Source organism: Trichechus manatus, unplaced genomic scaffold, assembly GCF_000243295.1.
Source record: "Trichechus manatus latirostris isolate Lorelei unplaced genomic scaffold, TriManLat1.0 scaffold00030, whole genome shotgun sequence".
Classification (NCBI taxonomy): Eukaryota; Metazoa; Chordata; class Mammalia; order Sirenia; family Trichechidae; genus Trichechus; species Trichechus manatus.
In genome coordinates this window covers 18,619,377-18,632,862 of record NW_004443966.1, presented here as the reverse complement: position 1 = coordinate 18,632,862, position 13,486 = coordinate 18,619,377, and the positions used below count along the sequence as shown (strand labels likewise).

General features: G+C 36.9%; 1 protein-coding gene across 1 annotated transcript in view; it reads right to left on the bottom strand.

Annotated features, from left to right (window-relative positions):
• The window catches only part of NEO1 (neogenin 1), a 216,027-nt gene that overhangs the window by 136,732 nt on the left and 65,809 nt on the right, over positions 1-13,486 (bottom strand). The window contains exon 5 of the mRNA XM_023729866.1: positions 5,180-5,316. Within this exon, the coding sequence (XP_023585634.1) occupies positions 5,180-5,316 (137 nt within the window). The remainder of the gene's footprint in view (positions 1-5,179; positions 5,317-13,486) is intronic.

Genomic DNA, 13,486 nt, shown 5'->3' with positions numbered 1-13,486 from the left:
ATATTTAAGTCACTGATCCATTTTGAGTTAATTTTCATATATGATGTGAGGCATGGGTCCAACTTTATTCTGTTGTATGTGGAGATCCAGTTGTCCCAGCACCATCAATGAAGACTATTCTTTCCCCACTGAATGAACTTGGCACCCTTGTCAAAAATCAGTTGTCCACAGATGTATGGGTTTATCTCTGAATTCAGTTCTACTGTGCTCAGCTGCTAACTGAAAGGCTGGTGGTTCAAACTCACACAGCAGCTCCACGGGAGACAGACCTGGAGATCTGTTCCCGTAAAGATTACAGCCTAGAAAACCCTATGGGACAGGTTCTACTCTGTCACATGGGGTCACTATGAATCGAAACCAATTTGACGGCACCCAACAACAACATACCAGTACATAACTGTTTCGAGTAATGTGGCTTTATAGCACAGTTTGAAATCAGGGCATCTAAGTCCTCCCACTTGGTTCTTCCTTTTCAAGCTTGCTTTGGCCATCAGAGACCCCTTGTAATTCTCTTATTTTCTTTGGATTTAATTTGCCATTTTTTTTGTAGCTTCTTGAGATGGATATTTAAATCACTGATTTTTCAGCCTTCCTTGTTTCTAATATATGCACTTAAGGCTACAAATTACCCTCTAAGCATCCCACAAGCTTTCACAGGTCATATTTTTATTAGTTCAAACTATTTTATAATTTTCATCATCACTTCTTTTCTGACACATGAATTATTTCAAAGTGATTTACTTAATTTCCAAACATTTGGAGATTTTCAAGTTACCTTCCCTCCCAGCCCCTGCAAGTTACTTTTTTTATAATTAATTACAACCTTAATTCCACAATGGTCAAATATGTACAATTTCCTTTCTTTGAAATTTGCTAAGACTGACTTTATAGTCAGTATATGGTATAGTTTGGTAAATGCTTCTTGGGCACCTATGGAACAGGCTGCATAAGCTCAATCACCACCATTACTAGCCCCCACTTTTCCTCATGATATTTTCTTTTTTTTCCTTCTTCTTTCTCCCTCCTCCTTTTCCAGTAAGATTGACTAAAGTTTCTTCTTGGAGGGTGGCAGAACAAATTGATAACCCTCAAGGACTAGGATTAACTCATCTGTGACGTGACAATCATGACTAACGGTGCCAGATAACCTTCAAGGATTGCCAGTAAGAAGTTAGATCATCTGGGATGCGCAGAATGTGACCACCATGAAGAGGAACTATAATCCTGTCCGTATAAAACCTTCAGCCAGTCTCCAGTTGAGGAGACAGGTCTTCTGGAGGAGCTCATTCCCCTCTGTCTCCTGTATATCGAAATACAATATAACCTCTTGCTGCTCACCTCACCCCTCTCAGTACTGGCTTTTGCGGCAGGCAGCTCAGATCCACGATTTGCGATAACACTTATAAAAAATACCTGTTGCCATCAAGTTGACTCAGACTTATGGCTACTCCATCTGTTATAGAGCAGAACCACTCCATAGGATTTTTGTGGCTATAATTTTAAAGGAAGCTGATCACTAGGCTTTTTTTCAGAGGTTCAAACAGCCAACTTTTAAGACAGTAGTCTAGTGCAAACGATTTGTGCCACATAGAGATCCTTAATAAAAATAGGGTTTATTAATTTATTTGGTGTAGTTATATGAAAGTCAAACGGGTAAAGTGTGTTAACTGTGCTGTTCAATTATGCTATATAAATACCATTTGGGGTTTTATTTTGCTTGTTTGTTTGCTTTGGTCTGCATTTTCAACCAGTTACTAAAGTGTGTTAAACTCTATTGCTATGACTGGAATTTTGTCTACTTCTCCTTGTAATTCTGTCAGTATTTGCTTTTCACATTTTGAGATTATGTTATGAAACACATACGTACTTAGAATAGTTTTATTTTTCTGGTAGGTTAATTCTTACCAATATGAAATGTCCCTCTTTATCTCTAATAATCCATCTTGCCTTATGCTTTGCCTGATAACTACACTAGCTTTCTTCCAGTTAGTTTTTTTATGACTTATATTTTTCCAGCCTTTTAATTTTCAATTTTTCTGTATCTTTATATTTAAGATGTGTCTTGTACAAGCAATGCATAGTTGGGTTTCTCAAAAATCAACACTAGATGTATTCTACTTCTTATTGGGTTTCTCAAAAATCAACACTAGATGTATTCTACTTCTTATTCCTTTGGAGGTGATCTGCTCTTTATCTATAGAAGGTTTTAGAAGTTTTTCTTTGAAATTATCTATGACTGTAATCTGTCTACGGGTGGGTTTTTCCTTCTCTTCCCGATTTAGTAGCCTTTAATCCTTTTTATCAGTCTTTAATTCTGAGAAATTTACCTTAATTATTTCATCAAATGTTTTCTACTCCCTTTTTTTCTCTCCTCTGGGGCTCCTATTTATATGGAGGGGAGTGTTTCTACATCTAACTTTTATACCTCTTGGTTTTTATTCTATATGTTCTCTCTCCTTATCATTTACTTTTCTCTTCTCAAAGAGCTCCTCAATCTCATTTTCCAACTCATGAATTTGTTCACCAGTTGTATATCTTCAACTATCACCCAATATGCTGCATTCTTTATTTTTCATTAAAAGCCTGAGCTGTACACCAGACTAATTTTTACATTTTTCATACTTAGTATTTTTACTTGACTCTCTGTTTTTATGTTTCCTTATTCTTGTATAATACTGCTAGTATCTTCCTTTATTTCCTGAAATATGTTTAACATGCTTATTTTTAATTTTTGGTCAATCTTTTCCAATAATTCTCCATCAGATGATATATACTATTCATGTAGTTGTCTTTCTTTTATAGTAATTGTACTATACAGGTGGCTAGTTCTGCTGTGAACTAATGTTCCTCTGGGGTTCCAGCTACTCTATCTGGTGAAATGTTTAAAGGTCAGGCCCTAACTGTATCCAACCAAATGAACTTAAGTCAGAAAAGGAGGGAGGAAGCCCCAGAGCAAAGAGCCCCAGGGACCTCAGTACAAACTGCTGTTCACTCCAATTTACTGGGCCTTCCACTGGCAACACAGTCGAATACCTTTGCATAGTCAATAAAATACAGGTAAACATCTTTCTGGTATTCTCTGCTTTCAGCCAGGATCCATCTGACATCAGCAATGATACTTCTCGTTCCACGTCCTCTTCTGAATCTGGCTTGAATTTCTGGCAGTTCCCTGTGGATGTACTGCTGCAACCGCTTTTGAATGATCTTCAGCAAAATTTTACTTGTGTGTGATATTAATGATATTGTTTGATAATTTCTGCATTCTGTTGGATCACTTTTCTTTGGAATAGGCACAAATATGGATCTCTTCCAGTCAGTTGGCCAGGTAGCTGCCTTCCATATTTCTTGGCATAGAATAGCAAAGAATGGGAATTCCAGAACACTTAATTGTGCTCATAAGGAACCTGCACACAGACCAAGAGGCAGTCGTTCGAACAGAACAAGGGGATACCGCGTGGCTGAAAATCAGGAAAAGTGTGCGTAGAGGTTGTATCCTTTCTCCATACTTATTCAATCTGTGTGCTCAGCAAATGATCTGAGAAGCTGGACTATATAAAGAGGAATGTGGCATCAGGATTGGAGGAAGACTCATTAACAATCTGTGATATGCAGACGACACAACATTGCCTGCTGAAAGTGAAGACGATTTGAAGCACTTACTGATGAACATCAAAGACTACTGCCTTCAGTATGGACTGCGCCTCAACATAAAGAAAACCAAAATTCTAACAACTGGATCAATAAGCAACATCATGATAAATGGAGAAAAGACTGAAGTTGTCAAGGATTTCATTTTACTTGTATCCACAACCAACACCCATGGAAGCAGCAGTCAAGAAATCAAATGACACGTTGCACTGGGCAAATCTGCTGCAAAAGACTTCTTTGAAGTGTTAAAAAGCAAAGCTGTCACTTTGAGGACTAAGGTGCACCTGACCCAAGCCATGGTATTTTCAATCACCTCATATGCATGCGAAAGCTGGACAATGAATAAGGAAGACCAAAGAAGAATTAATGCATTTGAATCACGGTGCTGGCGAAGAATACTGAATATACCATGGACTGCTAGAAGAATGAACAAATCTGTCTTGGAAGAAGTACAGCCAGAATGCTCCTTAGAAGCAAGGATGGCGAGACTTCATCTCACGTACTTTGGACGTGTTATCAGGAGGGACCAGTCCTTGAAGAAGGACATCATGCTTGGTACAGTAGAGGGTCAGAGAAAAGAGGAAGACCCTCAATGAGATGGACTGACACAGTGGCTGCAACAATGGGCTCAAACATAAGAATAATCGTGATGATGGCACAGGACCAGGAAGTGTTTCATTCTGTTGTACATAGGGTCGCTATGAGTTGGAACTGACTCGACGGCACCTAACAAGAACAACAGTATGAGTAGTAATGGGGAGAAGGGTGTGATCTGGGACATCTGGAACTTCTAGTTCTGCTTTCTTGTCTCAGAATGCCCTACATCCTCTAGATTTCCAGACTGACAGGTTTCAACCTAGGAAGACTCCCTATTCCCAGTGCTTTTTCTCCCGTAAGAATTTACATATGAAACTCTGTCCAGAAGAGCTGTCGTGGTGGTTGTTGTTGTTAGGTGCCATGGAGTCGGTTCTGACTCACAGTGACCCTGTGTAAAACTGAATGAAACACTGCCTGGTCCTGCCTCATCCTCATAGTCGTCGCTATGTTTGAGCCCATTGTTGCAGCCACTGTGTCAAATCCATCTTGTTGAGGGTCTTTCTCTTTTTCACTGACCCTCTACTTTACCAAGCATGATGTCTTTCTCCAGGGACTGGTCCCTCCTGATAACTACTCATACTACTACTACTAATAAAAATAACAACAACTAATCTGAGCTCTTACTATATTCTAGTTATTATTCTTAGAACTTTAGAAGTATTAGCTCTTTTAATTTTCAAACAACTCTGTGAGGTAAGAAATCTCAGTATCTCCATTTTACAGATAAGGAAAATGAGGCTCAGAGAGGTTAAGTAAATTTCCCATAGTTATACAGCTAGGAAGAATAATAGCCAGAATTTGAACAAGGCAGTCTAGTCTAAAGCTCAAGCTTTTAAATATTATACAATACTGCCTTTCCCACTTTCATGTTAAATAATCAGCAAGCCCAGAAGGAACATAACATTTTTTATTTATATAGTAAGTATTTACATACCTTGTACTGTAAGCTCTGCTTGAGCTTCAATTGTCTCATTTCCATTATCAGCTATACAAAAATAAGTCCCAGCATCATCCTCAGTGATATCACTGATGCCCAGGCTACCACCTGCCAGCAATACCAATCTTTCAGAGCTGCATTAAAAAAACAACAATGCGTTTTAGTACTTGGAAAATAATACCTGACAAACTCTCTACATAAAACAGAGAAAACACTTAAATAGTATTATAATTATTCATACAGCTACAGAATGACAAACTCTCACATAAAATTTATCAGAATTTAATTTACTCCAATTTTGTTTTGGTCATACTTTACAAACATAAAGACCACAAATACAAACCAAAATGTTACAATGAATTATCTTTGACATTTCTAGTTACTTCCAAAGGGATACCATTTTTGTGACAAATTCCACCACTACCCCCATCCCTATTCTCACTACTCTGGCCAGTGTTTCTGCAAATTAAGTAATTTCCAAGTCTAGAAGCAATTTGAGAGTCACACCACCACAGCTATGCCACACTGAGATTACTAAAAGAAAATAAAAAGAGAAAGGGCAAAATGTCAGATCAGAAATGGTATGTCCTGGGGTCTCAGTGACTACTGGACGTCTCCTATGATGGCTTGGCTAGGAAAGAAATGGAAGAGAGAGAGGCGGCTAGTAGCCAGAGAGCAGCTACCTGGGTGTTGTAGCTGGGCACAAATCAGCCATCATCATGCCATCATCACCAAGGACAATGACAGTCAATGACACAACTCTACAGACTGATTTAAGTCTATTTAAAGAGAAACTAAAATGATCCTGAAACATCAAGGAAGAAATCACAAATCAACATTCTGATCAAATTTTTTATAAAGTGAACAACTTCAGTCAGTTACAAAAGTTATAAGCTAAATCAAATATACAAAGATTTCTGACATAAAGCAAGGGATATAATTAATTCTAGAGATATTCATAATTAAAGCTGCCACTTTAAAAGTCACTTTCATAAATGATATAAATTCAAAATCTAGTACCAAAGACAACATGAAAGAGAAATGGTGTTTAGACAATAATAAATGTACATATGTTCTATGTCTAAACTGATTTCATAGGTCAAGATTTTTCTCTCAAAACTTAATACTGTTATATATTTCCACTCTGTATCTATGCTCAACAAAAAAATGTTCTGACTATAAACAGGTTTTTCATATGAGTTCCTTATGAAAAAAAAAAAAGAAGCACTTACTATCCAGTCCAAGTTGCATTTATAATTCTTGTTCTAACTAAATATACTGGCTTAAATTTCAGTATACTGTGAGTTTAGGTAATTAGTCTTCCTGAATCTGATAAACAAGATTATGTTTCTGGACACAGAAAAATGAAAACCAGAATCTGGTCTGATGACTTCTCCAAGGAAATACTACCCTGCAAGGTCATGACTAAACTTAATCAACTGGCCTTCCTATCTGAACCATCATAATCATATTCTCAAATCCCAACTTCATGAGATGGAATAGAGGAGGAAGGCAACATATAATGGAATAGAGCAAGAATGACTGGGATAAAATAGATAAGACAGGGTTTTGGTGCCTCACAAAACAAGAAAAATATACAAAAATTAAAATTCTACATTTTATATTTAGACAAAATGACTGCAACTTAACATTCACAAATGGAAAATCAGTTACATATACATGATATCCAGCTGAAATGAACATAATTTGAAACACCAGTTAGTATAGTATTTCCTGAAATTGAGATACAATAATTTATATCTAATAAACATACTACTTGTCATACCTGACATTGGTGTAACTGAGTGCCAGCAGAGTAGTAGTCAATCTTACTTAATGGAGTTGATTTTAACCCCTTAAAAGAAGCCTGGGATAAAAGATGTCCATTAGCTTGGCAGATTTCATTTAACTTGTTCACACAACTATATGTTGACTCGTAGTAATAAAGCAATCAAGCCTTTAGAACTCCAAAATTTCACAAATACAGGCAAAAGGAACAATATGTGAAAAAGTCTGAGTAGTCAATGGACCCAAGTTCAGTGTTGCCGTAACAAAGAATGTGTGTGCGCATGTGCGTGCATGCATGCACGTGTGTGTTCCTATCCCTGAGAAGCATAGGTCAGTCTGGAGGGGGTTGGTGTGCTAAGGAGACAGGTTTTTAAGCATATGAATCACAAGATCAGATTTTATGAAGAAACAAGAGAAGGAAAAGACTAGAAGCAGGAAATTTGATTAGGAAGTTACTGTAAGGGTCCAGAATTAGTGATAAAGAGGTTAACTACGGTGTAACAGCAAGAGCAAAAAGAGAGCAAGCAGTACTGACTACTCTTACAATGATGTGATGAAGAAAAGAGGAGGGATTTATTTACTCTTTCATTTAACAAATATTTCTTTGAGTGCCTATTTTGTGGCAGGTAGCAGCTGAGGATACAGCAGTGAGCAAAAGAAGACACAATCAGTGCTCTCGTGGAACTCAGTGGGAAAGACAGAAATAAAAGATGACAATTTGACAAGACGTTATACCACAAGAACATGCCAGGAAATTAGGGATGCATTGAGAGCTTTTCCTGACAAAGTATCCCTAGAGAAGAGATCTGAACAAGGAGTTGGAGTTAACTAAATAATGGGTAGGAGAAAAAGAATTTCAGAAAGAGAGACTGTCACACACAACGGAATTGTGGCAGGAAGGACCACAATGTACCTGAGGATGTGAAAGAAACCAGTAAAGCAAAGTGTAAGAAAAGAGAGAAAGATGAAGCTGGACCCAGTCACACGGGCTTGGAAAGTCATTTCAAGAATCTGAGTCCTTAACCTCAGAACAATGAAATCCATTTAGCACTTTTAAAAGTGGTTAGGGGTTAAGAATGATGCAGTGAGATTTGAACTCTGAAAAGACTACTCTGACAGAAATATACTTGGAATGAGGCCAGAGTACATTTGGGAAGAAGAGTTAGGAGGTTACTGCAGTAACTGAGGTGACAGTTGACAGTAGCTTGGAATAATGTGACAGCAACATAGATGAATTCCAGAGATATTTAGGAAGGAAAATGACAGGATTTGCAGATGGACTGCAGAGAAGCTGCGGAAGAAACCAATGCCAAAAAAGACGCCTAGGGTTAGGGCAGTAATGTGAAGGGAAAAGCAAAAAGGAAGTTTTTTATTTAGTTTTTTGGTTGTTGTTGTTTGAATTCGATGGGAAAGAATTTTTATAGAAAAAAGGAAAAAAATTTGAAAAGGGGATTCATGGGAAGTAATGGAGAAAATGGGAAGTAATAAGATCTGGAACATAAGGCCTTATTCTTAGACACATCTTCCTCTAAAACAGCAGGAAAGGACAGGTAGATAGATGAAAGCTACATTTTATATACTCTTCTGGCACAAAGCTTACTCTCTCATTTGTTTTTTTCTTCAAACTTTTTCTTTTGAGATAACTGGAGATTCATATACAGTTCTAATAACAGAGATCCTGTGTACCTGTTGCCCAGTTTTCCCCAATGATAACATCTTACAAAATTATAGTACAATATCACAACTGGGATATTAACACTGAAAAAGTCAAGATACAGAACAACTTCATCACCACAGGATCCCTCATCCTGCCCATTTATAATCATACCAATTTCCCTCCTACTCTCTCCCTGAGCCCCTGACAACCACGAATCCACTCGCCATTCAGTAATTTTGTCATTTCAAGAATGTTATATAAACGGAGTAATATAGTATGTAACCTTTTGGGATTGGTTTTTTTCACTCAGCATAATTCTCTGGTGATTCATTCGGGTTGTAATGCATATTAATAGTTCATTCATTTTCTTGCCTAATAGTATTTCATGGTACAGATATACTATATTTAACCATTCATTCACTGAAGTTCATTTACATCGTTTCTGGTTTGGGGCTATACAAATAAAGCTGCTATAAACATTCGTGTACAGGTTTTCGTGTGAACATACATCATTACATATATCAATATACATATATTAATGTTACATATATAATTCATTCCTTTGTATTGCTGAGCAGTATTCTGTGGTATGGATTTACTATAGTTTGTTTAACCATTCACTCATTGAAGGACCTCTGGGTTGTTTCCAGTTTGGGGCTATTAAGAATAAAGCTGGTATAAACATTCATGTATAGGTTTTTGTGTGAACATGTCTTCATTTTTTGGGATATGCCCAGGAGTGCAACTGCTGGGTCGTATGGTAGTTGCACATGTAAAGTTTTTTAAGAAACTGCCAAACAGTTTTCCAGCAGGCTACCATTTTATATTCCCACCAGCAACATATGAGTGATCCAGTTTCTCTGCACCCTCATCTGCATTGGCTGTTGTCAATATTTTTTATTTTAGCCATTTTGATAGGTGTGTAATGATAGCTCATTATGGTTAAAATGTGCATTTCCCTAATGGCTAATGATGTCAAAGAACTTTTCTTGTGCTTATTTGCCATCTGTATTTCCTTTTCAGTGAAATGTTTCTTGATGTCTTTTGCCCGTGTTCTAATTGAATTGTTTGCTTTGTTACTGATGAGTTTTGAGAAATCTCTGCATACTGTAGAAACTAGTCCTTTGCTGGATATGTGGTTTGCAATATTTTCTGCCATTCTGTAGTTTATTTTTTCATCCTCTTAACAGGATCTTTCACAGACTAAAATTTTTAAATTTGATGAAGTTCAATTTATCAGTTTTTCCTTTCATGGATCATGCTTTTGGTGTCAAGTTTAAGAACTCTCCACCTAGCCCTAGATTTTGCTTTTTTTCTCCAATGATTTTTTTTCCTAGAATTTTATTTTGCGTTTTACATTTTGAGTTAATTTTTGTTTGAGATATGAGACTTAAGCCAAGGTTCATTTTTTATCTATGGATGTCCAATTGCTCCAGCACCATTTACTGAAAAGGCTGTCTTCCCTCCACTGAACTGTTTTTGCACCTTTGTCAAAAATTTGTGTGGCTCCATTTCTGGGTTCTCTATGAGTCTATCCCTCTGCCAACAGCAAATAGTCTTGATTACTGTGATTATATTGATTGATTTTGGAATATTGAACCAGCCCTGCATTCCTGGAATAAACCCTACTTGGTCACAGTGTAGGAGCCCTGCTGGCACAGTGGTTAAGCACTTGGCTGCTAATCAAAGGGTCAATGGTTCAAACTCACCAGCCGGTCCACGGGAAAAAGATGTGGAAGTCTGCTTCCATAAAGATTTAAAGCCTTGGAACCCTATGGGGCAGTTCTACTCTGTCCTATAGGGTTGCTATGAGTTGGAATCGACTCAATGGCAGTGGCTTTGTTTTGGGTTTTTTTTGGGGGGGTTTTGGTCACGGTGTATACTTCTTATGTATTTCTGAATTCTATTTTACTATTATGCTAAGGATATTTACGTCTATATTCAATACAGATATTGGTCTGTAGTTTTCTTTTTTTGTACTGTCTTTGCCTTGTTTTGGTGTCAGGGTATAACACCAGCTTCATAAAATCAATTAGGAAATGTTTCCTCCTCCTCTATTTTCTGGAGAGATTTGTAGAATTGTTGCTAATTCTTCTTTATGTTTTTGGTAGAATTTTCTTGTGAAACCATTTGAGCCTGGAGATATCTATTTTGGAAGTTTTTAAATTACAAATTCAATTTCCTTAATAGTTATGGGGCTATTCAAATTATGTCATATTGAATTAGATGGTAGTTTGTGTTTTTTGAGGCAGTGGTTCCTTTTATCTAAAGTGTCAAATTTATATATGTAAAGGTCTTCATAGTATTTCCTTATTATCCTTTTGATGTGTGCAAGGGCTGCAGAGATATCCCCTCTCATTGCTGATATTGATAATTTGTGTCTTCTCTTTTTTTTCCCTTGTCAGTCTTGCTAGAGGCTTGACAATTTTATTGATCTTCTCAAAGAACTAGTTTCTTGTTTTATTATTTTTCTGTTTGTAATTTCATTGATTTCTGCTCTTCGCTATGTTCTTCCTTCTGCTTGGTTTAGGTTTATTTTGCTCTTCTTTTGGGAGCTTACATTATCAACTTGAGACTTCTTTTCAAATGTATGCACCTAGTAATATAAATTTTCCTCTCAATACTGCTTTAACTGTATCCCACAATTTTTTTTAATTTAAATACTTTTTATTTTTAGAATGGTTTTAGATTTGCAGAAAAATTCTGAAGATAGTACAAAGAGTTTCCATATATCCCACACCCAGTTTCCCCTACTATTAACATCTTACATTAGTATGGTATATTTGTCAAAATTAATGAACCAATACTGATATGTTGTTATTAACAAAAGTCCATGCTTTATTTAGATTTCCTTAGTTTTTATCTAATATCCTTTTTAAGTTTCAGGATCCCATTCAGGATATCACATTACATTTAGATGTCATGTCTCCTTATGCTCCTCTAGGCTGTGAAAGTTTTTCAGACTCTCTGTGTTTTTGAAGACCTTGACAGTTTTGAGGAGAATTTGTCAAGTATTTTTGTAGAATGTTCCTCAAGTGGGATTTCTCTAATATTTTTCTCATGATAAGATTGGGTTATATGTTTTTGGGAGAAAGACCACAGAAGCAAAGTTCCATTTTCATCACATAATATCAAGAATAGATACTATCAACATAACTTATCAATGTTGATGTTAATCTTGACCACTTGACTAAGGTAGTGTGTTAGATTTTTCCACTGTAAAGTTACTCTCTTTTTCCTCTTCCCATACTGTATTCTTTGGAAGAAAGTCACTATGCACAGCCCACACTTTAGGAGTGGGGAGCCACAAATTTTAATATATCATATTTTCATTCTCATTTGGTTCAATGTACTTTTTTTTAAATTTCCCTGAGTCTTCCTCTTTGACCCATGGATTATTTAGAAATGTGTTGTTTAGTTTTTCAAGTGTTTAGAGATGTTCTTGTTACCCTTCTGTTACTGATTTCTAGTTTGATTCCACTGCAGTCAGAGAACACACTGTATGATTTTAACTCTTTTAAATTTGTGGAGGTCTGTTTAATGGTTGGAGTCCTGGTGGCCCAGTAGTTAAGAGTCCGGCTAGACTAACCAAAAGGGTCAACAGTTCAAATCCACCAGCCAATCCTTGGAAACTGTACGGGGCAGTTCTACTCTGTCCTATGGGGTCGCTATGAGTCAGAATCAACTCGATGGCAAAAGGTTTGGTTTTCTGGTTTTGGGTTTAATGGTCCAGGATATGGTCTATCTTAGTACATGTTCCATTAGCACCTGAGAAGAATGTATATTCTGTTGTTATTGGGTGGAGTGTTCTATAAATGTCAGTTAGATCAGCTGGTTGATGGGGCTGTCAAATTATTCTATATTCTTGCTGATTTTCTGTCTAGTTATTCCACCAATTATTGAAAGAGGGGTACTGAGGTCCCTAACCATAATTGTGGATTTGTCTATTTCTCCTTTCAATTATTTCAGTCTACTTCTCCTGTTAGTTTTTGCTTCAAGTATTTTGTAGCTCTATTGTTTGGAGCATACACATCTAGGATTGCTGTTTTCTTGATAAACTGACCCTTTTATCATGTGGTATCTCTCTCTGATGCTAGTAATTTTCTTTGTTCTGAAGTCTATTTTATATGATATTAATATAGTCACTCCTCCTTTCTTTTGATTAAGGTTTGGATGAAATAATTTTTTCCATCCTCTTAGTTTCAACCTGCCTATAGCAATCATTATATCTGAAGTGAGTTTCTTGCAGGCAGTATATCATTGGGTTATGTTTTTTAATCCACTATACCAATCTGATAAACAGAGAAAAGACTGAAGTTGTAAAGGACTTCATTTTACTTGGATCCACAATCAACATCCATGGAAGCAGCAGTCAAGAAATCAATAGACGCATTGCACTGGGCAAATCTGCTGCAAAAGACCTCTTTAAAGTGTTGAAAAGCAAAGCTGTCACCTTGAAGACTAAGGTGTGCCTGATCCAAGCCATGGTGTTTTCAATCACCTCATATGCATGCGAAAACTGGACAATGAATAAGGAAGACCAAAGAATCGATGCCTTTGAATTGTGTTGGCGAAGAATACTGAATATACCATGGACTGCGCCAAAAGAATAAACAAATCTGTCTTGGAAGAAGTACAGTCAGAATGTTCCTTAGAAGCAAGGATGGTGAGATATGTCTCACATACTTTGGACACGTTATCAGGAGGGATCAGTCCCTGGAGAAGGAGATCATACTTGGTAGAGGGTCAGCAAAAAAGAGGAAGACCCTCAATGGGATGCACTGACACAGTGGCTCCAACAATGGGCTCAAGCATAACAATGACTGTGAGGATGGCGCAGGACTGGGTGATGTTTCGTT